Source organism: Numida meleagris, chromosome Z, assembly GCF_002078875.1.
Source record: "Numida meleagris isolate 19003 breed g44 Domestic line chromosome Z, NumMel1.0, whole genome shotgun sequence".
Taxonomy (NCBI): domain Eukaryota; kingdom Metazoa; phylum Chordata; class Aves; order Galliformes; family Numididae; genus Numida; species Numida meleagris.
In genome coordinates this window covers 8,508,907-8,532,206 of record NC_034438.1, presented here as the reverse complement: position 1 = coordinate 8,532,206, position 23,300 = coordinate 8,508,907, and the positions used below count along the sequence as shown (strand labels likewise).

The window sequence follows — 23,300 nt, the reverse complement described above, 5'->3', positions numbered from 1 at the left end:
CCCTGCACAATGAATATCTTTGATGCTTAGAATGGCATTTGGGTATTCAAACTGTTCAACCATCCGTCCATCCATCCATCCATCCATCCATCCATCCATCCATCCATCCATCCATCCATCCACCCATCCATCCATAAATCCATCCATCCATCCATCCACCCACCCACCCATCCATCCCTTCCTCCCTCTGTCCAGCAGTCCCTGCATCGCACTATACATCTATAGACTCTTTCCCTCAGTACATGCATTTTCCCTTCCCGATGAATCAATCTGTGTATGTATTCCTTCCTTTCTCCCATGCCCCAGAACATGCATATGCCTGTGTTTTCTAGGATCTCCTTGGGGCTTTTCTACTTCTTCCTTAGAGGAGAAGAATGCTGCAGGAAAGCAAAGTGAGAGCTGCTTTGCAGACAACCGCCTCCTCTCGCTCAAAGCACGCCCTGGTCCTGGCAGAGACAGGGGAGAGCAGTTGGGGCTCAAGGGCCAGCCCAGACATTTGGCAGGATCTGTGCCACCCGAGACAGCCAGGCACTGCACGCAGCCACCCACCCCGTGACCCATCAGGGCGAGGCGGGTTTGGCAGTACCTCCTGCCAGCTCTGCTGGAGCCAGAGCCACCAAGGAGCCCCAGCCCCAAAGGAAGTGCCCTGGCCCAGCAGAGGGACAGGGAGGTGCCGGCACTGGGACTGCTCTCATGGTCCTTTCCTGTTTTTCTCCTCTGCAGCTTGGAGGCAAAGTTGACTTTGGCATCTGGAGCCCTCTCCTTTATCCCAGATTGCTGCTCACCCCAGCCTCGCATCTCGCTGCTCCAGAGCCACATCCAGCACCAGCTAAATCTCTGAGCAAGCTGCCCCCAGCTCCGTGCACCTTTAGAACTCCAAGCACTGCCTGTGTACTTGGCTCCCAGGCCGCCTTTGTGTCACATCTGTGGGCTGCTGGGCACATGGCAAGGCTTGGCACTAGCCCAGATATGCAAGGCTCTGGAGGTTTCTGCTCTCCCTCAGCCAGCAGCCCTTTTCTTTGACATAAGCCTGGACTCTAAAGTTTATAAGCAGGGTAGGATGCAGTGGGCACAGCTGCCAGCTCACTCCCTCTTGCTTTCTGGCCACTGCGCTCCTGCATCACAAACAGCTGTCAGCATCTAAACCAGTGCCAGGTGCATGCAACACACTGAGCTGATTGCAGACACTGGAGTCACAGCTATGAGACTGTTGTTGCACATGTTCAGCAGCATCCTATGGACAACCACAGCCCTGATCTCCACAGTGGTGTTGAAATGGGATCTGCTGGTGCTAAGAGAGGCCTTCTAGGCAGAAAGGGCTGTGCATGACATGCTGAGGACCAAGGGGAATGAAAGCAACTGTGGCACATCAGGTGTGGCTGGGTTGGGTGCTGCAGGCACCCATCCCAGTATGGAACCATTCCAGACACATGCTAGAGATGCTGGGCTGATCTGCATTACTCCCATCCAGGCTGAAATGAGGGGCTGGGTTGAGGGGAGGTTATCACACAGCCGGAGGGAGGCACATGACTGGTGGTGCTATCGCAAAGGGCACAAACCTGATCCCTCCCCTGGCACTGTCCCTCTTTCACTCCCAGCACAATTACGGGGTAGGATCAGACCAGAGCCACCTCCCAGCCCCACCTTATCGTGCACAGGGACCACAGTGTGATAAAACCTGTGTAACGCAGAGCCCCAGGCCCTCCTCATGCTCCCCACACTGCTGCTGCCTGCATTTTCACTCAGCCTCATATGGATCTGGTTGGGCATGAAGCCACTGGTGCCGAGTGCTGGGGCTGGGAGGTGCCAACACATGGAAGCGATTACAGGGGCTGGGTCAAGGTGGGGGCAGGGGGGGGCAGGCAGCACACGCAGAGCAGGGGGCTCTGTAGAGGGTTCCATCCTCTGCTGGCCTTCAGCAAAAGCTGAACAGTGAGGGTCGCCAAGCTGGCACTGCTCCTCCTGCCCAGCATCCGGTGCAAAGGGGTCTTGTCTGGGCAGTGCCAACACTACCCTCTTTATTGAGATTACAGAAGGAGGGTTCCCTTCTGCCTGCTGACAGCTGGTGGGGGGCTCAGCGGTCACCGATGCCCAGCACCCCTGGGAGCCTGTGCCCATGATCCCCGTGGAGGCGGCATGATGTGGCGATGAGGGGCTGGCTCGGTGCCCCATCCCCATGAGTCCAACCGCTCCTGACAGGCACAGGCAGCCCAAAGATCCTGGGGACGCAGCTTCTGTCCATAGGGTCCATCCCGCACCTTGGGGGTGCTGGGGGCAATGCCCGACGCTGCATGGCATGGGGCCCTTGGGGCCAACAGTGGTGTTATGTCCCGTACACGGTGAGCGGATGCACGGAGCGGGGTCAGCTGCGGCTCATGGCAGGATCTGGGTCCCTTCATAGAAAGAAGGCAGAGGGTCTTGAACATGCCTTGAACATTTCCCTGAACTCCTTTGTCCCCGTGCCCCCCTACCTCAACACTCACTTGGCAGAGCTTTCAAGTGGGTGGCAGCAACCAAGAAGTTGTGGGGTTTGGTCTCATCCTTGCTGTGCTTCCTCACTCGGAGCCTGCGGACAGAACAGCAGTGGCTGAGAACCCTGAGCAGCACTCCTTGGGCACTGGCACTACTGGAGTGCCTCCACGGTGTAACCCTATCCAGCTGTGCCCAGCTGTGTTGAGGCCACAGCACAGACAATGCTGGGCAGTCAGGGACTAAACCCAACCTACCAGATGAGTATGGTGATGACGAGAACGGCAGCCAGGACAAAGAAGGCAAAGATCCCGAGGGAGACCAGGATGGCTGTATTCTCCAGGGGGTCACTGCGGTCTGGGATAGAAAACTGTCACAGCCTCTGGCACTCAGCAGGGACTCTGCAGCCAAGCTTTGGGACATGCTCCCACCCCACCACCCCCAGCTCTACTCACTGATAGGCTCAGGGTTGGGAGCCTGTGAGGGCTCCTCATCCAGGCTCTCCAGGCTGATGTCTGTAGTGGTTTCTTCACTCACCATGGTGGCTGGGTCTGGTAGAGCAGAAGGGTTGGTAATCAGTCCACCCCAAATCATGAGCAGCGTGGCAGGGAGAAGTAAAGGGTGCCCTGTGCCACAGGGTCCTGGGAGCCCAGCAGTGCCCTGAAGGCCATGGGGGGAAATTCCCAAATCACACCCTGCCATGAGTTTCAATGGTATGGGAGCTGTTTTTCTGCCTCCCATTGTGGAACCAGTTTCTGGGCAACCTGAAGGGGCCTCAGGAGCTAGGGCTTGCCCCAGTGACACTCAAGGGAGGGAATGGGGTTACAGAAGTGCCCAGGGTGCTGGAGAGGCTATGGGAGGGATGCTGCCAGTCAGTAGGACCCCTGTCCCAGACCTCTGACTGGTGTGGCCCGTGCCTCTGCGCTCCACTCGCTCCAGTTCCCCGCATCCAGGAAATCCTTCGCGCTCACTTGCACCACGTGCTCCAGCCCCGCAAAAGCATCCGTGATCACCTCAGACAGGTTCACCGTCTCCACCTGTGCAGCAGAAGATGTTGGGCACATGGACACCCCTACAGGACACCACTACTTCACTGTGAAACCCTTCCTGGCCCCTGCTTACCACGGACCAGGAGCGGTGGATGACAGGGCGGTACTGGAGGCGAAACCGCAGCTGGAAGTGGGGCTCCTTGGGCCAGGATGCAGGGTACTTCCAGCTGACGTGCAGCCGCCGTGGGGCCAGTGGGACAGGCTCCACCACCAAGCCCTCCGGAGGGTCTGGCTTAACTGCATGAGAGGGGACAGAGATACTCCATCACACTGTGTCTCCCTTCTGCTGTGCCATGTGGATGGCTGGGTAGGCAGGCAGGGGGACAGGCACTCACTGATGGCCTGCATGGTGACATCCAGGAGGCGGAAGCTGGAGCCCAGTGGGTTCACCTCGGTGATGTTCAGCCGGTAGGAACTCCAGAACTCTGACCGGTGAACGGTGCAGGTGCCAGTGCGTGCTGGGTCCTGCAGGCATGGCCCCACGTGCCCGCTCTTGTTCCTGCAGGACAGTGAGGTGGGGTGGTGACATGTCCCCCCTGACCATGCCAGGAGCCCCATGGAGGAGGCAGACCCCTTTACAGCTTCAGCAAGGTCTGGACAGCTCCCATCATGCCTCATATGACCCCCACATCCCAGGCTCATGGCTCGTATTTCCTCATGGGCCCCCCAGCCCTTGCCTCCAGGACCATATGGAGGACATGGGCAGAGTCTTTGGAATGGAGAGTTGAGTGGGAGTGTACCCTACCTCCGCTTCTCTTCTCCTGTCAGCGACTTCTTCCTGCAATGGAGATAGGAAAAGCAGATGGTGAGGACAGCAGGATGGGGTACAGCACAAAGCCAACTCCAACATGACCCAGACAAGAGACAAGGGTCTTTGCAGCAGCTGCTCTGCTGCACCCTGCTCCCATCTTGCAGCCCATGGGCACCATGGCACAGGGATTAGAGGTAACATCATGCCCAGGCCCACCAGCAAGGAGCCTGAGGGTCCCGGGCTAACTTCATCAAGCAGCAGCAGCAAGCACACAAGAGACATGAACAAAAGCAGCCCTGCAGGGATGCAGTGTTATTTTCCATTCCCTAGCAGCTGGCTCTGCTCTCACTCTGTGCATCAGCTTTGAGCCCCACTGCTTCTCACTGCCAGCTCCGCATGGCTCCAGCTCCAACCACCCACTCTGTGCTGTGCCTACGCACCCAGAGGTGCCTGGGGGGCGAGGTGAGCCCCACTTCCCCACTGTGCCTGCATGTTGTGGAGCAGAGCCCTGCTGCAGGTTTTTATAGACTCTGGCTGACTTCAAAGCAGTCCCATAATTTGGCCTGCCGTGATAATTAGAAGCAGCATCGTTTCCCTAACTCCTTTCATCTTGAAGCATGCTGAAGCACTTGGCAGCTTGTAGACCTGCTTCTCTTCTCCGCCCCCTCCAGCGCTGCAAGAGAGGGAGCCTGCCTGTGCCGGCCCCCAGTGCTGCTCGGGGGCCTCTCTTTGAACAACCACATGCTCGGTGCTGTGCTCCTGGAAACAGCCTGCTCTTTGGCTGCAATGTTTTGGGACTGGATATGAATCCAGGGTGAAAGTCAGAGAGCAGGCAGGATGCGGGGGTTAAGCTCAGGAAGGCTCAGCCCAAAGCCCTCACCTATAGGTTGTGATGTATCTGGTAGGGAGAAAGGTCTCCAGGCTGGAGGTCCAGGAGCAGGAGAAGTTCTCATAGTCGGATGCTCTGCAAGACACAAAGGGGACCCCTGGCCGGTCTGGAGCCCGGGGGGAGGAGACCGTCAGTGAGTGGTCCCCACAAAGGGTCTCCCACCCTGCAACAGAGCCAGCACACAGGGACCCATGTGTCACTCCCCTATGACAACCCCTTGCCACCCAGCCAATGGACGCGCTACTCACGCCCCAGCTGCAGGGACACGGCATGCAGGAGGCTGCCATCCTCATCGTGGCAGCTGTAGGTCCCAGCAGCAGCCAGGCTGGTGCGCGGCAGCACCAGGGCTCCCTGATGGATGGCTGAGCCCTCCGGCAGTGCCATAGCCCCATCCCGTCTCCATTGGACCAGTGAGCTGTAGGGGAGAGAGATAGGCTGTTAGGGGATGGGGACTCGCTGAGAGCTGCGGGGTGCAGAGCCAAAGAACGGGCACAACTGGGGATGGAGTTGTCGACTTTGCTCCCATCCTGGTTTTTTGGAGCTCATCCACTAAACCATCCCACAGTGTGCACATAAGACACCTACCCAGTGCGGGCACCGACGCATGGCAGGGTCACATCTGTCCCCAGCTGGCCGTACTGCACACCTGCAGGGGCACACAGAGGGGGTCAGCCCTGCATGCCACCCTGGGGTCCTGCTGCACTGGGGAGCTGGGAGGGACTGGTCCTAGCTGGGGCTGGGCAGTGGGTGGTGGAAGAGAAAACCCAACTCTTTACAGATACACTGGGGGAAGGAAAGGCATCTATAGGGCAGGCACAGACATTGCTTGGTCCGTGCCCATTATGGGGGTGCCCCAGCATCCCCGTGCCACGAGGGCTCTGCTTTGCTTACCTTCCTCTCCCCAGCCCTCGGGGACAGTAAGGGAGGCTGATGCCAAGGCTGCCGCGAGGAACACCATCACCCTGCCCAGGCCTCGGGTGTGACTGTGCATCTGGGGGAAGCAGAGAGGGAAAGCAGAACGTGTTATCCCAGTGTCGGCATCTGCATCCCTGCACAGTGTCCCATTGCTTTGCCCCATCCTTCTGCAGACAGCACAGTGCCTGTGACACTCTCACATTTGTCCCCAGTACGAGCAGTCCCTGTGCTTGGAATGGGAATGTGATAGGCAAACACCGGTCAGGAGCTCAGGGCTGCATGACATGGATGGATCAAGGGTTCTTTGCTGCTGCAGTCCTGTGCTGTCTCCCAGAGCTTTGGCTGTCTCCCAGACCTGTGAGTGAACTGGGGTGGTCCAGAGAATTGTGCTGGGGCAGCTGGGGAGGGAAAGGACCAAGGAGGGATCCAAGGGGGACGGCACCACAGTGCAGCCCGCATCACTTGACCTTTGCAGCCAGCATTACCCCAATGTGTCTATTCCTGCCTGCATTGTCCTGGGCATCCCAGCCAGCATCACTCCATCCATCCTGGCCAGCACCCCATCCCTTCCAGACAGCATTGCCCTGTCTATTATAGCCCTGGCCCCAACAGGCATAGAAACAGCTGAATTATTTTTTCCCTGGAATGCCTCCTGCTGCCTGTCTGATAACAAGGGGCAGGCACTATCGGGCAAGCCTGTTCATTCTCTCCCATACTGCCACAGGTGCTGCAGCAAACGCCCTGCCAGCCCTAGGCACAGGGGCAGGTGCAAGCTGCTGCCCCGTAACTGCAAATCCCTGTCCTGCTGAATCGCCCAGGCTGACAGCTTGGAGGGGAATATCCCAGCCCTGGAAAGGTGCCACAGAGCACCTGACAGTGTCCATTCTGCAGGCAGGAGGCCGGTCTCCAGTACAGCAAGTTGGAGATGGTACCACTCACTCCGAGCCCAGAGAACTGCAAGAGTCTTTGCACACCAAACCACGTAACACCGGGGTTAGGAGAAACAGAAGAAATGATGTGCTAAAACCCAGTGAGGTGGGGAGCTGGCCTCTGGATTCCTCTGTGCAAGGGGAAAGGCTCCTGCATTGTACCACGGTGCTCCTGCCTCACACCAAGGTAATCCTACATCACACTGCAGTGCTCCTGATGTCCCTGCAGCACATCGTGATGCTTCAGATACCTGAAGAAGCTGCTGTTCCCCGTCCTCCCACACCCACCAGGCAGCCTCCAACACAAGCCCCACACATAAATAACTTCATGAGACTGTCATAAGCTTTTCCTACTAAACCACACGGAGAAACGTTCCCAAGAAACATCAGTTAAAAGCACTCTGCCAAAACTATGATGGTAACTGATACTGACTGGGAATACTAGGCCTAGAAGTAAAATATTTCAGTGATGGAAAAAGACTTAAAATACGCTTTAAAAGCAGCAACCCAAAATAACTCCAAGCGCCACGTGGGCCAGAGTAAAGGGTTGGTGCTGGGGGGAGTCAGAGAGAAGGGAGAGTGTGCTAGTGCGGACAAACACAAAATGTTTTAAAGTAAAACAATTTCTTCTCCTGATCGTCCTATTCCTCATGACCTTCCTGCCTGCTGCCAGAGCAGCTGAACATCCTAAGGAGCTGGGATGCAGTGCAACCCCTGCTCTGCAAACCCAATGGCCAAGAGCAAAAGCCCACACACAAAGAAGCGGCACCCACAGAACTGTCCCACACCAGGCAGGAGCCACAGAAAAGAGTAAGACCTGGAGACTGGAGTGAGGTGTGGAAGGTCTCCAGCTGCTCAGTGCAATCCATCCAGAAATCCTGCGCTGAGGTTAAAACGCATGCAAACGGATGCCCACATGTGTATGGTCAGGCTGCTTCCCTCAGCCAAGCTGCTATCTCATGGACCCCACACAGGCGGAGAAAGCATCCCACTGTGTCTGCACCAGCGGTGACACAGCTGGGGACAGGGAGTCCCAGCACAGTGGCCTGGAGCCAAACCAGAGGGAACAATCAGAGCCTTTCTTGCTCCCTGCGGGCTGGTCCCAGGCCGAGAAGCAGCTGCTCCCTGCCCGGGCAGGGTGACCGCTGTGGCCGGGTCAGGGGTGGTGGCTCGGCCCCATGATGCCGGGTGCTGCTCCCACCCTGAGAGCTGCCCTCGTCACACTCAGGCGCCAGCTAGAAATGCAAGGTGCCATCCTCCATCCCACACCATGCTGCTGTCCTTCTGCCCTACTGTGAGCTCCTTCCTGTGGCATCCTCCTGAGACCTAAGCACTGCAAGCCAAGACACCCTGCCCCCGAATCAGCCACATGCACAGCGCCGATGCACATGTGGGATGTGACAGTCCCCTCCGCACAGTCACACTGTGCCATGACCCATGGTGGCCTGGCAGAGCTGGGTGCAGATTCCTGGGGGACGCCAACTTTCCATTGCACTCGGCACTTTGAGAGACAGTGGTCATTTTTTTTTCTTTAACACTGCTTCATTTGAAGTTGCTCTTCAAAGAGAAAGAAACACACGCAGAGCCAGGGGGGACACATGCAGATAGTGCCACATTTAGAGCTACAGGAACACAGGGTGCTCCCCATGGAGCACACAAACCCGCAGTGCCTCCAAGCCTCCCCCAGGGTGGTCTGGGACAGCACTGCTGAAATGGAGGAAAATAAAACCAACAGCATTTGGCAGCTCTGCTCTGCTGGAGTCAAACACCTACAAAATGCTGATCGGCAGCGGGAAAGGTGTGACAATGGTGCCGTGGCCATGCCATTGTGCCGTGCTCTTGATCCTGTGCTGGAGCATCCCTGTCCCTCTGCCCAGCCCTGCTCCCTGCCAGTGCCCGCTGTGGGAAACCGGTCCTGTGGCCAAGGGCGGCGGCGCTTGGAAGCAGCAGGAATTTCCCTCTTCAGCTTGCTTTCCTTCAGGGTTGGGAGGGGAGTGCCTCACTAACCCCCTCTTTGTGCTACTGCCATGCCCAAGTGCTGTGGGGTCTGAGGAGCTGCACTGTGGTCTTCACCAGTGCTGGTGCTGCTGCCCTGCCCAGAAAGCCAGCAGCACCCTAGTCCTGCACATCCGGCACCATCATCTCCAGGTGAGTGAAAGGCTGGTGGTGTTTTGTGTATCCCAACAACATGGCTTGACTTGGAGGAGGTGCAAACCTGCAACAACCATATCAACCCCGCTGCCTCTTGCAGTGCCTCATCTGGCTGCAAGGGGCTGCATCCTGCATCCTGAACTTCAGCTCTGTGCCTCACCATTTGGGAAGCAGCTGCCGCGCGCTCATTTTCAGTGCTTTTTATTTGCATTCATTCTTTCACTCAAGTCTGAGAGCGAGGAGGAGGATCCTGGGGCACCTGGAGAGCACACTGCAGGCATCCACCAAGCTGCAACGTGCCTGCAGGCATCTGAACAGTGAGTGCCAGTGGGGAGGGAGGTGTGTCCTCTGCTGTTTTTGGGGACACCAGGGCCATCCACAGCTACCAAGACTGCTAGCATTGCCTGCAGTACCTTCTTGCTAACATCTTTTCAAGGCCAAGAAGTGACTTCTGCTCATCTCGTGCCTCAGGGATGCCAAAAAGTATTGTTTCCCTTTGCACCTTTTTGCACACACATACACTGTCCTGCACCCGGCATGGCACCCACTGTGGGAATAACCCCAAACAAAGCAGTAAAACCTGCTGCAGGCTTGCCCTGGGAGGATGGTGTGGTCCAGTGGCCACTCCTGAGCCCAAAGTAAGCTTAGACCCAGCACAGCCCAAATGTGCCTTACGCACCCCAAATGCAGCAGCCCAAATGTAGGGTTAAATCCAGCACGGCCTGGGGAAAGGGTTCTGCTCCACATTCATTCCAAATACCCATCCCCATCCAACTCACTAAAAGTCCCCCAGACCCATCCATGCCCTACCACCCGCAGCCCTGCCGATGCCGAAACCCAAACCCCACACCCAGGGACCACCACCCCTTGCACCTCGCTTCTTTGCAGGCCGGCAGCCACTAGCAGGACCCAGTGCTGGGAGGCCCAAACCTCGGCATCGCAGGAGCTTCGATGTGGGGTGGCTCACTGCTCTGACCATGGGAAACTCCCTCCCTAGTGCTGTGACTTCCGCCCGGCCCCTCACCCGCACCCTCCCCTGCCCCAACCCGCGGAAGGAGAAATCTCTGGCTCCCGGCTGTAACCTGAAGCATCAGCAGGGGCTAAACAGCAAGGGCTCTGTTAGCAGCCAGCAGCTCTGAGCCCTGCCAGCTGGCAGCATTTTATTTGGTGTGGGGGGGCAAGAGGAGCCCCCAACACCAGCCTCCCTCCCACCTCGCCCTAAGCTGCACACTGGAGGAATTTCTAAAAATAATCTTCTGGCTGTAAAGACAGCTGGCCTGCAGAGGGCAAGGGATGGAGCCATGGGGGGGTGACCCCATGGGAGTAGCTGGGCTCCAGGCAGGAGTGTGACCTGCTGGGCCCTGGCTTGGAGGGACCTTGGCAGAATAAAGGCAGGGAGGGAATGGCTTCTCCCACATCGGGAGTTTCAGATTTGGGATGTTTTTCTGCTCCTGAATGAATTTGGGTTCTGGAGGTTGTGCATGAGCTTTCCTTTAGAATATGGAAGGGTTCTGCTGTGCAGTCCATCCTGAGCGTTCCCCAAGCGGTGCCTGGTCCCAATTAAAAGTCCTTGGAGCAAACGCTGAGGGGCATAAGCTGGAGCTGTAATAAAGAGCATGCACATCTCTATATTACATTTGCACACATGTGAGCTCCCTGTGCAAGTGCATCACCTTGGAGCTGGAGCCGTTCAGGCTGCTCCTGATGAACTCGAGCCTGGAGTAGGGGCAATAGGGGCCTCACAGTGCACAACACATCCCCATCCCGCCCATGCTAGGGGGCTCAGTGGTGTCTGGGAGCAATTGGGCACAGCTCCATCTGCAAGGCACGAAGGCGCTCAGGTCAGCCAAGACACCGCAGGGCGGCAGGTCCAAAATAAACATTTCTCTGTTACTGCCTGCTTTCAGGAGCTGCTAACGTTTCATTTCAATGGCACAAATATTCCTGCAGCTAGCAATTTGCTGTCACTCTGCTGCAAAACAAAATCCCTTTCGGGCTGGAAGAGGATTTCAGGTGTCTTTAGGGGCCACCTGAGCAGCCAAATAAAGCCATTACAAGCTCATTAACTCTGCATGCCATGGCAGCAGTGTCCTTGCATGGTGGGACACCCCAAGTTGCACCCCTTCGCTCACACCACCAATGAGCAAAATGGGAAGAACGCGTCCCTGCAGCTGTACTGATTAATTGTCACCTCCTACTGGCACGGGCAGTAACGCTGGAAAGTACGAGAGGAGGTGGCCACTGCCAAGGACAGGGGGCTACAGAGCAGGGCCAGAAGGTGGGGGGGCTTTGAGTTGAGAAGGTTGGAAAAACATTGGCTGGATCACTTTGTGCTGTGAGAGGGAAAAAAAAGAAAGTGCTCCTGAAAGATTGAGTGTGAGTGTATCCGAGCAGGGGGGATAGCAGGGCAAAGTTGGGAGCGTGCTGACATCTCCTACCATGCTGCTGGAGGGATGCCTTGGCCCCGCTCAGGGACAGCTCTGTTTACAAGCTCTCATTGTCTCCTTTTCTCCTTTTTTTTTTCTCGCCCCCCAAAAAAGTTAATAGTTCAGAGTAAACAAAAGCAAGCAGCCTCTCTCTCCAAACATTTCAACCATCCCAAACTTTCTTTGGAGGGGGGCTGCCCGTGGAATTTTCCTTATCCAAAAGAATTTCGAAATGTTCTCATTTCAGCCTGCCTTGACTCGAGGCCAGGACGGCTCTGAAATCCTTCATGAAATGCGTGAGCTGCCCTCTGTGCAGCCCGGCTCCATCCGTAGCCATTGCTCCACAAAATCCCCATGCACGGCAAACCTGCAACCCTGCTGGAGGGGGAAGGCAGTCATGTCCCGGCCTGTGCAAATCCCTGCAGCCCAGCCCATCACCTGGAGGGATCCATCAGCTCCCAGTGGAGATGGATCCAGCTTTTTGTGTTCTAATAATGGAGCGATTCTCTACAGCATTTTGCAGCAGGTAACGTCTGCTCCATGCCTGCCTGCTTGCCACAGAGGGCGCAGGAGCGGATGCCATGCTGCATCCTTCCCCATGGATGGAGCGGGGACCCAGCCTTGTCCCCTGCACAAGGAGAGGTTGCACACAGAAGGGATGAGGAGAGCTCCTCCAGGATGGGCCATAGTGGGTCACACCCAAAGGTGGCCCACAGCACACAGTTGGGGTGTGCACCCCAGTCCTTGCTTGGCATCAAGACTTAATCCCAAGAATAAGAGCATGGGAAAGCAGAGACCCCCAGGAGGTTCCCCAGCTTGCTTGGCATGGACATGGTGTGAGACCTTGCTGCGCAGCTCAGCCACCCAGACTTGGGCACACCAGAGTGACCCTGAAACAAAGGCAGTGAGGAAGGTTCAGCTGAAAAGCCCACCCAAGAAAAGCCAACGAACCAGGGGACCGGAGTGCTAACCAAGCACCGGGCTGGGATTTGGCTGTCAATGCAAGCCATTGTGGTGGCCTGCCACATGAACGTCCCCTCCTCGTTTTCCCAAACACTCCTTGGATGGGTGTCACTGGGTAGGTGGCCCAGCAGCCCAACACACACCAGGGCACAATAGGGACCCCGTGCATCCTCACCCCACTGCCATAACTCCCCTCTGGGGACACACAGGACTCTAGAGGGGCTGCAACCCCTCAAATCACCCACACGGTCACCCCAGAAAGGCCAGCACCCACTTCACCACCCCCATAGGCGCAGTGTCCCACGCCACTGCCAGCACCCAAGTGGGGAGGTACCTCGGCTCCGGGCGAGGCGGGGGTCATGCCGTGAAAGAGGGGTTCCCTGCAGCTGCCTGCTGCCCCCCCAGCTCTGCACCATCTCCCGTGCAGCCTTGCCTGTGCAATGCTGCACTGCTTTCTCCTCCTGAGCAGGGGCTCCTGCGTGGTCCTCTCTCAAAGGCAGCCCCCTCCCTATAAAGGGGCCAGGCAGCGGCTGTGTGGAGAGCAGAGCCTCTGGCACAGCAGATGGGGTCTGCAAGTCAAGCCTCCCTCAGGTGTGTTTGCCTTGGCTGGGGCTCAAGCCCATCCAATTAGAGCTACAGAAAACATATATTAAAAAGGAGGGGGAAAATAATACTCCCTCCTGCTCTGAGGCCCTGGGCTTGGCTGGGGTTTTTCGGTCGGCCAAGTGCAAGTGATGCAGGCTCTGCTGGCAGCCGCCCAGGGAGGGAGGGGTGTTTGTGGATATTAAAATGCAGTCGTAAAGGAGAATAAAAGAGCAGCCTTGTTTCAGAACGAGTCTCTGAGGCTTTCCCCTCTCCCAGCATGCTCAGCACCTGGCCGGCTCGCAAGCAGCTCTGCGGCAGCAGCCCCGGCACATGGCCACGGCCCTCAGCATGCCCTGGGGAAGAGAGGGACAGCACTGTGCCCTGAGCATCCATCTGGGCTGCCCCTGTGCCCACCATCAGCTGCACAAAGGACCAGATGGGGTGCTGCTGGAGAGATCCCAACCCTCTGAAGTCCTCAAGCAGTTGCTGGGGTATGGGGCACAGTGAGGTACCTCTGGCCAAGGCAAACCTACGGCACTTGGCACAACCCCATTCAACAATGCTTAAGGCACTCAGCAAACACAGAGTCTGTGGGGTGACTAAGGTTTTGAAGTACCCCTGCAGACTGTGGCATAGTGTTAAAACTTAAGCTTGTCTTTCTCATTCAACTACCTGTGCACATAACATCCCTGCCCATTCTCAGTGCTGCCTGCAGGTCACCTTTTGGTATCATGTCCCAGGAAGTGAAGGAGAAGCAGGTCAGGGTGTCTGCTCACACCACCTGGCATCACGCCTGGCTCTGGTGTTTGCTAGCAGAGGAGGAGGAGAGATAGGATTGGGGTGGCAAGGATTTCTTTCCTCCCACCAGTTTTCCCATTGGTGCAGATCTGGGAGGGTATCCAGCACCGTGAGGGGTGGCTTTGACCTCTGGGGTGAGCTCCAGGGGATCCTTCTGCACCCCCCTTGTGGGGTCACCTCTGCAGGTTTGTCCCCACCTGGGGATGCTGCTCCCCTGCAGCACCTCCTGCACCTCCTCACTGCCATGCCTAGCCCCACAGGGCAGCAGCCAGCACCTTGAGGAGCTACCTGCGACGCCATCCTCATCCAGTCCCCACCTGCTTGCTCACACCTGGCTCCCCAGAACCGCCGCTGCCCTCTGCCCCCTCCCCAGTCAGCTCCCAGCCACGTGGCAGTGAGGAGGGGGATGACAGGCGGCCTCCCACCATCCCTCCCTCCTCTTCTCCTTCCCTCCGCCTTCCCTGGCAGCTCCCCAGAACAAAACCACAGCCTCACTGGGCTCCATCCCCTCACCACGCACAGACCCCGGGCACGCCCCGGCCCCCGGCCCCATGGAGTGACTAACGGGAGCCGCCAGGGCGCCTGGGGCCTGTCCCTTGGCCACGGGCCCTCCCTGCAGCAGTGAAATCACGTCTGGAGAAAGCACGCGTGGAGCCATCCCTGGAGCGAGGAGAACTGTACCCTGCCTGCTGGCTGGCTGCCCCCTCCCGGCAATGCAAAATGCCCATCCCGTGTCGGACGGAGGGATGCACAGCCCACGAGAGGGCCGCCAGCCTGCTCCACGGGTATGCAGGAGGGCAATGAGGCCTACACTCGTAAAATCGCCCACCGGGAACCTCTGTCCTCCCTCTCACCTCCTAACACAGGAGGTGAGGCAGGGCTGTGGAGCCAGGGACAGGCCACCTCCGCTTGCCACCGGCACGTGGCACGTGGGTGACTAATGCAGCTCTTTAAACATCTCTGTGGAACGGGAGCGTGGCTCCTGGCTAGAGCTTAATTATCTTCCTCGGCTGCCTGCGCGCTCCTCTCACTGTAATGCCGTGGGGACGGTGTTCCTGCCACCCAGAGCCAGTGGGGATGCAGCCGGGAGCGTGCCGAGGCCGCTGCCTGGGGCTATAAAAAGCACCACTGTGGAATGCAGCACACTGCTTCGGGAGGAGAGGGAAAAATAAAAATAAAATCAGGTGTTGGATGAGTCAGGGAATCGCAGCGCGCGCCTCTGGCTCAGATCTGTCCCTTCCTCGCTGCTTTCACAGCCAGCAGCCTGGAGACGTCCTGGAGAGGCCAGGGAACACAGAGTGGGACTTTGGCATGGCCCTGAGGGCGGAGGACAGCAGCAGGACTGGTACAGTCAGGGGGATGATGGGCACCTCCTGCCCTTGCCCAGCCCAGAGAGGCCGGATCCAGGCACACAGCCTCCTGGCAGCTCCTTCGGCAGCTGGCTTTGGACAGTGTTTGTCCGCAGGATTAACCGTGCCCTGGTTTATGGCCGGAGGCTCCATCTCCATATGATGCTGCACCCACAAGCAAGAGTGGGCGCTCTGCTGTACCCCCAGCCCACGGGCACCCCTTCAGGGACCTCACCCAGAGCCAGGGGATAGCACATAGGAGAGAGCTCCCTGCCCCAGGACATGCAGTGTTTGTACAAGCCTGAGCGGGGGAAGGCCAGATTAATTTTAAACCTGAATAAACAAGGGGAGAAGGCAATGCCAGCGCTCTCTCTTCCCTGCAGCTCCCTGCATCCAAGGATGCATCCAAGCACAGCCTGGTGCTTGGTCCCAGCGCCCTGGGGACAGTCCCAAATCCTACCCTGCCATGGGGCCTCCCCAGCTTCAAGGAGCTCCTGGCTGAGTCAGAGCTGGCAATGGGACGAGCTCCCGAAATCCCTCCCGCTGCAGTGCTGGGTTCCCAACCCAGGTATCACACAGAAGCCCCCGTTCCATGTCATGTCATCCTGTTGGGGACAGCTGTCCCCATGCGAAGTGCCCAAGCTCTCTGCACAGCATCGTATTGGGAAACAACCAGGAGTGGAAAAAAAATAATAGAAAAATTGTTTGTGGGTCAAGAGGAGAATGGAAAAAAAACAAAACAAAACACATTTCGATCTTTTGTGCCAAAAGGAAAATGAAAACCAAAACATTTTGTTCTAAATGATAGGCCTTGTTTAGTTTTCAGTGGTTTTACTTTTTTAAAATGGTTCGAATTAAATCGAGCTAAATTTGGCTTCCAAACATTACCTTGGGGTGGGGAATAAAATAAAATCAAAACGTCTCATTTGGAAAATGTCAGAACGAAACGCCATGGCTTTTCCAGCCTGGCAAGAGCCCAAGCCAGGCGCTGAACCCAGCCTCAATTCACAGCGTGTGCCGGCCTCCCAAAAACTGCCATTTTTTTCATTTTTTCCCCTGCAAATGAAGCAGCTGCTCAATGTAACCCGGTGGGCGGCCGCTGGTGCTCCCGGCAGGGACGTCCCCGTGCCGCACTATGCCGATGCACAGACAGATTCTGTTGCAGCCAGCAGCTTTGCACCCCAGTCCGACCCGTGCTGCTCTTTTAAAACTTCTGTTTAAATGTCTTTTCTATTAGGTCAGCATTCCTCCTTTGCACAGGGAAGGTGGTTACGGGCTGCAGCCCGGCACACAGGCTCCTCAGTGCTGGCTGCTGGATCTCTGTCAGCCAACAGACTGCCCACGCTATTAAATTACTAAGAAAAATGGATCGTTTCTCCAAGCATTAGGTGCATTAACCTCTCTCATGGTGGTGAGACTCGCTACAGGCGAGCTGTTAATTGGAAATTCATAGAGCTGGCCGCAAAAGTTTCCTTCGGCTCCCTTCCACCCTCCCCTTGTTGAGGCGAAGGATAGGGGGAGGCATTTGCTGCCCTCCCTGAATCACCGAGAAAAATAAGAGAAAAACTCCCAGGGATCTTTCCAGGCACCGGAGGAAGCAAATGTATAGCTGGCAGGGTCTGGTCCTGGACCTGCTCAGCGCTAACCCACCCTGGCTCCAGCGTGTGTCAACTTGCTAGTGACACCCATCTTAGGGGGACACTGCCTGGAGACAATGCCCCAGCACTGTTCCAGCACCATCTCAAGGATGAAGATAGATGCTGCCTGCCCCACGGACCTTTTCTTGCTCACATCTTTCACCCTTATACCCTTCATCCTTACATCTCAGGCACAGCATAAACACCAACAGTTATTTGCAGGTCTCCATCCCAGGCCAGCACCCTGGGTTGCTTGGGAGCCAAACCTCAGAGCCCTGCAAAGCATTCCCAGAGCAAACTGCCCCACAGCCCAGAGAGTTGCAGGGATCTCAGTGCCTGTCTGAAGCCTCCACGGAGGGAGCAAGGCGGATTTTGCAGCTAGCGTCAAGAGGATGCTCCGGGAACACATCCCCTCTGGAGTTCACACCTGGCATTGCTGCGAGGGGCTGCATCCTGCTCCTTGTGCTACAGGGAGACCCAGGGAGGTGAAATGCTGCACGTGGGGAGCCTCATGCACCCATGTTGCTTTTGAGTGCCGTGGTTGCAAGGACAACAGGCACAGCTCTGGCTGGAGGAAATGAAAAGAACATCAGGGATAGCCAAGGGAAAAAGGACGTTTCACCAGTGCTGTCACACTCCAGCTGCGACACTGCGAAACTCAAAGCTGGGATGGGGCAGAGTGGCCTTGGAGGAGCTGTGAAGCAGCCTCCTGGGAGCCTCACAGGAGCTAAAAGTCAAAAGGAGCCCAAGGGCAGACGAACCCTCTGGGGTTTCGTGTTGGCCCTTGCAAGAGGACGATGGTGCAAGAGCTGGTTCAGCCCACCAGCTCCTCCTAAGACACAGGCCCTTGGGCAAAACTCATGGAAAGCGAAGGACAGACTCCTGTGGACTTCCCCAGGGGCTCAGGGTCTGTCCCAGCTCGGCACGAAAGTATGGGGAGACGCCAGCTGGCACAGGCACCGTGCGTGACAGTGGCTTTTGCAAAGCAAAGCAGGGACATGGCAGCTGGGCCAGCCCTGGGGGACCTTTGCAGGGCCATTTCAGCACAGCTTTCTGCACTGCAGCTCCACTGTTGCAATTTGACATGGCACAGGGCGATGCTCCAGCCGCCCCACACAGCAGACTCCTGTCACCCTTTTGTTTTTTTATACCTGCTTCTGCAGGAAGGCAAGGTCTGAATCACTCTTTTCACAGCATTATTGAATTCAAAAGGCATTGACGTCTGCACTGACCTTCATCAAATAGGAGCTGGTGAGGTCTCAGCTTCAGGGATTGATCTGGCCAGAATGGAGCACAAGGCCCCAGACGAAGGGGCTGGTAAAAGCAAAGGAAGGCAAAGGAACCAGCACCACCATGCCAGCCCCCTGGGCATAGGGACATGCCCTGCATGGGGACACTGCTTCTCATGTGGTCTGCAGGCAAATCCAAACCCCTGTGCCAAAACCAGGCACTTGGGGTTGCCCGCAGGATGCTACACAGCATCCCCAAAATGGGTTGAGATTCAGGGGCTAAGCCAGCCCTGCTGCTGTGGCGTGTGTGGAGCTCTGCCTGCTCGTAGCTTCTCTGTTCCTTGGTATGACTCCAGCATCATTTTGTCAACCAGGCTTGGCATCCCTTGTTTTCACTTTAAGAGCTTGGGTGAAACAGAAAATGCCCAAACAACCTTCTTTCCACCATCAGGATTTCATTAGATGAAGGAGCCCTAAACTTTTCCACCCCTCCCTATAAGGAAATCTCTGCGGGGCCATAACCATTTTTATTATGCTGTTTCTATTTCTGCCCTCTCCGTATTGAGAGGAGAGGACCAGAGCCCAGCAGCCTCTGGGGAGTCCCAGAGTGGTTTCCAAAATCCCACCACTCTCAGCATCAGCCCTTCTCTCCACACCCAACTCTCTTGCCCATTGCCACATACATTTCCACCACGTTGTCTGCAGCAAAGTCTGCACGACCTCCCCCAGTGGCTACAGCCCAACGGAAACCCAAGGATTCATCATTTTTAATCTTCCCCGAGCATGTTTTCTCACAGGTTTGGTGCATGACCCTCCCTGTCAACCCCCGCACAGCTCAGCACCGTATCCACCCACACCAACTCTCACCAGAGGTCCATCCATCCCGGCTGCCATCTCCGCATGCATCTTCAGAAAATGTGTTAGAACAGATGTGGCCTCCCCCCAGCCAGACCCTCCAGCAAACCCTTCCAAAATCCCTTGTAAGCTTTTTCAGCAATGACTGATCCCTGCTGGCCCCCATCCAGGCTCCGCTGGTCAGATGTGACCGCAGCACAGAATCCTGCTGGGACGGAGGTGAATCAGGTCTTAGAGCACAGCTCAACTCCTTGCCTTTCTTATCCCAAACCCTCCCTACCCCAAACAACAGATGCAGCAGAGATGAGGAGGTGGTTTCCCATTTTTTCCCCCATTTCTCAGACTCACAGTCTGAAGGGGAGGCAGAATTGCACCTCAGCCTCCATTCTCCCTCACTCACCCATCCATCCTCTTGCTGACACACACCGCGGGTGCTGGGACAGCCCCATGGAGCCTGAAGCTCACCCCATCCCAAGGCCATGGCAGGGCTGCCTCAATGACAGGGTGACTCAGAGAGCTGGGAACCAGCCAGACTCGAGAGATAATTCCTATTAATGAGCTGATCTCTGACACAGCAAACCTGCTTCTAATTTCCAGAGGAATTTTCCCTTTTCCATGGAAACAGTCCACTGGAATGCGACTCTTAAGGAAGACAAGCAAACCATGACTCTAAGACATCATCACCCTTTTCCACCTTCATGGCCTGGCAGGAGGACATACCAGAAAAAAGCATCACCGGGAGGCATGGAGATCTGCAGTTGGGAAATGGGGGGCACAGGGTCACTAAAGCCCTGGCTGGAGATACTTGGTGATTTTCACACATGAGATGCTTTCCTAATCACAGGAACACTTAGCAAAACCAAAAACTATCTAAATATCCCAGAAAGTCACCCCCGGGGCTAATTCCTGATGCTGGTTTTGCATCAGCATTCCAAATGCCAAAGAGGCCCCATTGCACTGCCCTGGGGGAGAGCTCCCATCCGAGACATTCTCTGTCCTTGGCTGTGGCTTTGGCATTGGTAGAGCCACCACATCCCATGACTGAACAAGAAGAGAAGAAGTGAAGGTAGAAAGGTGCCAAATTTCCCTGATGATGCTGTACAGCAGGAAAGCAGAGCCGTGAGCTGGCTGGCACCTACCCCTCCTTTAGGAAGCATCTTGCAAAGGGTTTTCCTTCACAGCAAAGCCTGCAGGAAAAGAACAGCCTCATGTGCCCACATGAAAGCGCACCACACACGCAGGCACATTGCCAGGCTCTGGGCACACTCTGGCTCAAACCCACAGCGTACATCTCCAGCATGATGCTCACAGCCCGCTGCTCTTGGCATGCAGACACCTCATCCCCAGGTCCTCCGAAATCCCAAGGTTTGGCCAATGTAAAAATCAGCGCCTTGCAAATAGGGGGACCCACCTTACAAAGGGACCAAGGCCACAGCAGGAGCCCTCCAGGCTATGGCATGGCCAAGGATGGACACTGCAAACCAGGGATGGAGATGAGGAGAGTGGAAGATTTAGGCAGCCCAGAGCTGATCCAGCACAAGAGACAAGGATCTCTTGGCTCACTTAACCATATAAAATAACGAAGATGCTATAAATACAGCAGGGTAAACACCGGAGAAGGAGAAGAGGTCTGGAACTAAAAGCACAATGTTGGCAGAATGCCACATGGGAATAAACTCTCCAGGAATATACTTGGGCAGGAAAACAGAGGGAGGTTTAGTCCTGAGTGAGCAGGAAGAGCCTTGGAGTTGCCTTTGAACACAACTTGGAGCAGAAAGAAAGGGTTTGAAAAGAAAGCCTCCTGGCAGATGAGGATGCCACACGCTGTCCCCAGCTGCGTGGGTTTCCCTACTCAAGGTCCAGGTGAGATGGGGTAGCGGGCAGGCCCAGGTAGCCTGAGGTACCTGTAGATAGGGGGACACAGGGTGGGCTCCGGGTGCCCGCCCAGCACAGCAGCTTCCGTTAAACCTGGCAGCAGCAAAAGGGAAGCGGCACTGCTTCCAGGCTGAATGCAGCGGGGAGGCTCACGACGCAGTGAGTCATTCATTCATCCTTCATAAACAGGGCCTTCACCCAGCCAAGCATCCTCCTCCCCCCGCCGCCGTGACAGTCAGCCCGCTTCTCTGGGACAGGGAAAAAGTGGCTTATCAGAGAGGATCATGTTTTCCCTGCCCCATGAGGCTCCCAGCAGACTGCAGCAGCTCGTAGACAAGAGGAGGGCAAACCCTGCTCCTCTCTGAGCTGGGTCAGTGGAGAACATGGTGCACAGTACGGGGACAAGGTGGCCATGTACCATCCCAGCACCAGCCTGAGGAGGAGCTCCACTGACTCCGCCAGCTCACAGCCCCACGTGAGGCTGAGATGCCACGGGCTCCGTGCAGCCCCAAGCGTAACCACACCGTGACCTGCCCTTGGACAAACACAGACGGAGCGCAAACACCCCACCTCCTCCTCCAGCCAACGCCAGACGTGGCTGCAGCCTGCAGGAGCAGGTACCTCCTGGCACTCACCAGGCCAGCCCCGCAAAGCAGCAGCTATGCCATTGGTACCACTGGCTGGGGCACAGCGGCATGTCCCTGAATTGCTGCAGCTCTAGGTTTCTCCTTGCGGAGATCAGATTAAACTAAAGCATCATCACAGAGGGGTCTGGCAGTGCTGGCAGCAAAGTCCAAGCAAAACTCAGCCCCTTTCACATCGTTAACCAGACTGCCAGCAGAAGTCAAGAGGGGACCCAGGGGTTGACACAGCCAGGGAAGGCGACACAACCAGCTGGTGAGCGTGGCACCAGAGCTGGGTGTCCGCAGGGGAATGAGAAGCCGTGATTGAGCCAGCCAAGTGCAAGGAGGGACAAGGCAGGCAGAGCCCTTCCACTGCCTGCGCATGAAAGCCGCTCTTTCCGCGCCTCTCGTAATTAAGAACAGCTTTTCCCTCCCCAGACCCCCCAGGAGAAGAGAGGGCCCTGCCAGGGAGACTGGTGGCTCCGCAGGAGTGGGGGCACTTTGCCTGGTATTGTTCGAGCCTTTCTCCAGAAAACTCTCCCCGGAGCTCAGAGGGGGAACTCTGAGCAGACGATGGGGAAGGGGCTCAAATCTTCCACCCCGGGACCTCTTTCGACCCCCCAAGCATCTGAAGGCGGGCGCTGAGCCCAGAAGGGCAGCAGCACCGGGTACCCGCAGGCAGGGAAAACGAGGGGCTGCTCGCTGGCTGAGCGAGGAGCTACCTTTCCCCGAGCTTCGGGGCGAGCAGCAAGCCACCAGGCTAAGCCTCCTGCCTGCCTGCGCGGCGCCGGCACTGCCCGCAACCGGGCGCTCCTCACCGCGGCGGCGGGGCGGCGGCGAGGAGCCACGAACAGGAGAAGCGGGGCTGCTCCTACCTTCCTCCGCGCCTCCCAGGCTATGTGTCCATGGTGCTGAGCGAGCCGGGCCGGGCCCGGCAACGGGACCGCGGAGCTGCACCGTCGGAGGGGAGCCCGCTCGGGGCTGGCTGGGGAGGCAACGCGGGCGGTGCGGGCCCGCCGCCGCTCAATTGGAGCAGGGCGCTGCCAATCTGCCGCCGCCGCTCCGGGACGCTTCCTGTCTGCGAGCCGCGCCCGGCACCGGCACCGGCTCCCGAGGCTCCGCACCCCTCCGGTGCACGGCTCCATCAGCCCAGCGCGCGGCCCCTGCGGCGCATGACCCCCTGCGGGCTCCCGATATTCCCGGCGCACTCGGTTCGCCCAAACCGGTCCCTTCGGGGCTCACGGCTCGCGTGGGTCAGGGTTCCCCTGGGGTGTGGAGCTGCAGCCCCCCAGCATCCTAGCAAGGGGTGATGCAGGTCTTGCCCATGCCTCAGTTTCCCTACTCCTGGGATTATAATTTCTTCGGGATTTGGGTGTAATAGGGGTTATGTCTTGTCAACTGGTAAGATGAAATCTGTCCCTCAGGCTTCTGTCCCTCAGCTGTGAAAAAAAGCCTCTTTCTTCCTCATGTCCTTCAGTACTTTTGCATTCCTCTTTTCTAAGAAGCATCACCCCTTCATTGCCCTCCCTGCTTTCCCTTGGAATTCTTTTTTTCATCAGAGTAAATATTTGCAGGAGGAGAAACCATGATGAAATTCTGCAGCGGGAAACCACCCTGTGAAAACCCACCGGGACTTCCCCTCCCGTGGTACCTGGAGCCAAGCACGGTCTGGGGTCTCCCTGGATGGGCTGAAGACCCCAGCTGAGGTCAGCAAACCTGCTATGGGAGCCCCATGCAGACCCAGCACTTCCATATGCCCGGGCACAGAGCCCGTGCAGAGATAAGGGCCACGTGCCTGGGTGCATGC

The 23,300-nt window shown here is 57.0% G+C and overlaps 1 protein-coding gene across 2 annotated transcripts; it reads right to left on the bottom strand.

The window, feature by feature from the left end:
• Positions 1,988 to 22,653, bottom strand: IL11RA (interleukin 11 receptor subunit alpha). 2 transcript variants are annotated; one of them, XM_021381331.1, is made up of 13 exons: positions 22,369 to 22,653; positions 6,050 to 6,149; positions 5,744 to 5,804; positions 5,407 to 5,573; positions 5,150 to 5,264; positions 4,264 to 4,296; positions 3,854 to 4,017; positions 3,592 to 3,755; positions 3,365 to 3,506; positions 2,925 to 3,020; positions 2,727 to 2,826; positions 2,472 to 2,566; positions 1,988 to 2,393 (listed from the first exon to the last, which is right to left on the bottom strand). In XM_021381331.1, the coding sequence occupies exons 1-12, from the start codon at positions 22,636 to 22,638 to the stop codon at positions 2,473 to 2,475; spliced, it is 1,506 nt and encodes a 501-aa protein (XP_021237006.1). In that variant the 5' UTR covers positions 22,639 to 22,653; the 3' UTR covers positions 1,988 to 2,393; position 2,472. The 2 variants fall into 2 exon arrangements, with proteins under 2 accessions (XP_021237006.1, XP_021237005.1); XM_021381330.1 differs by having other exon boundaries at positions 2,484 to 2,566.

Bases quoted from the DNA above. Each gene is read 5' to 3' on its own strand.
- IL11RA (XM_021381330.1), bottom strand. From the start codon at position 22,638: ATGGAGCCGTGCACCGGAGGGGTGCGGAGCCTCGGGAGCCGGTGCCGG. The intron at 3,021-3,364 runs GTCTGGGACAGG...CTGCTCTACCAG, and splicing joins ACGGGCCACACCAGTCAGAG to ACCCAGCCACCATGGTGAGT. The intron at 2,567-2,726 runs GTAGGTTGGGTT...TTCTGTCCGCAG, and splicing joins GTCATCACCATACTCATCTG to GCTCCGAGTGAGGAAGCACA.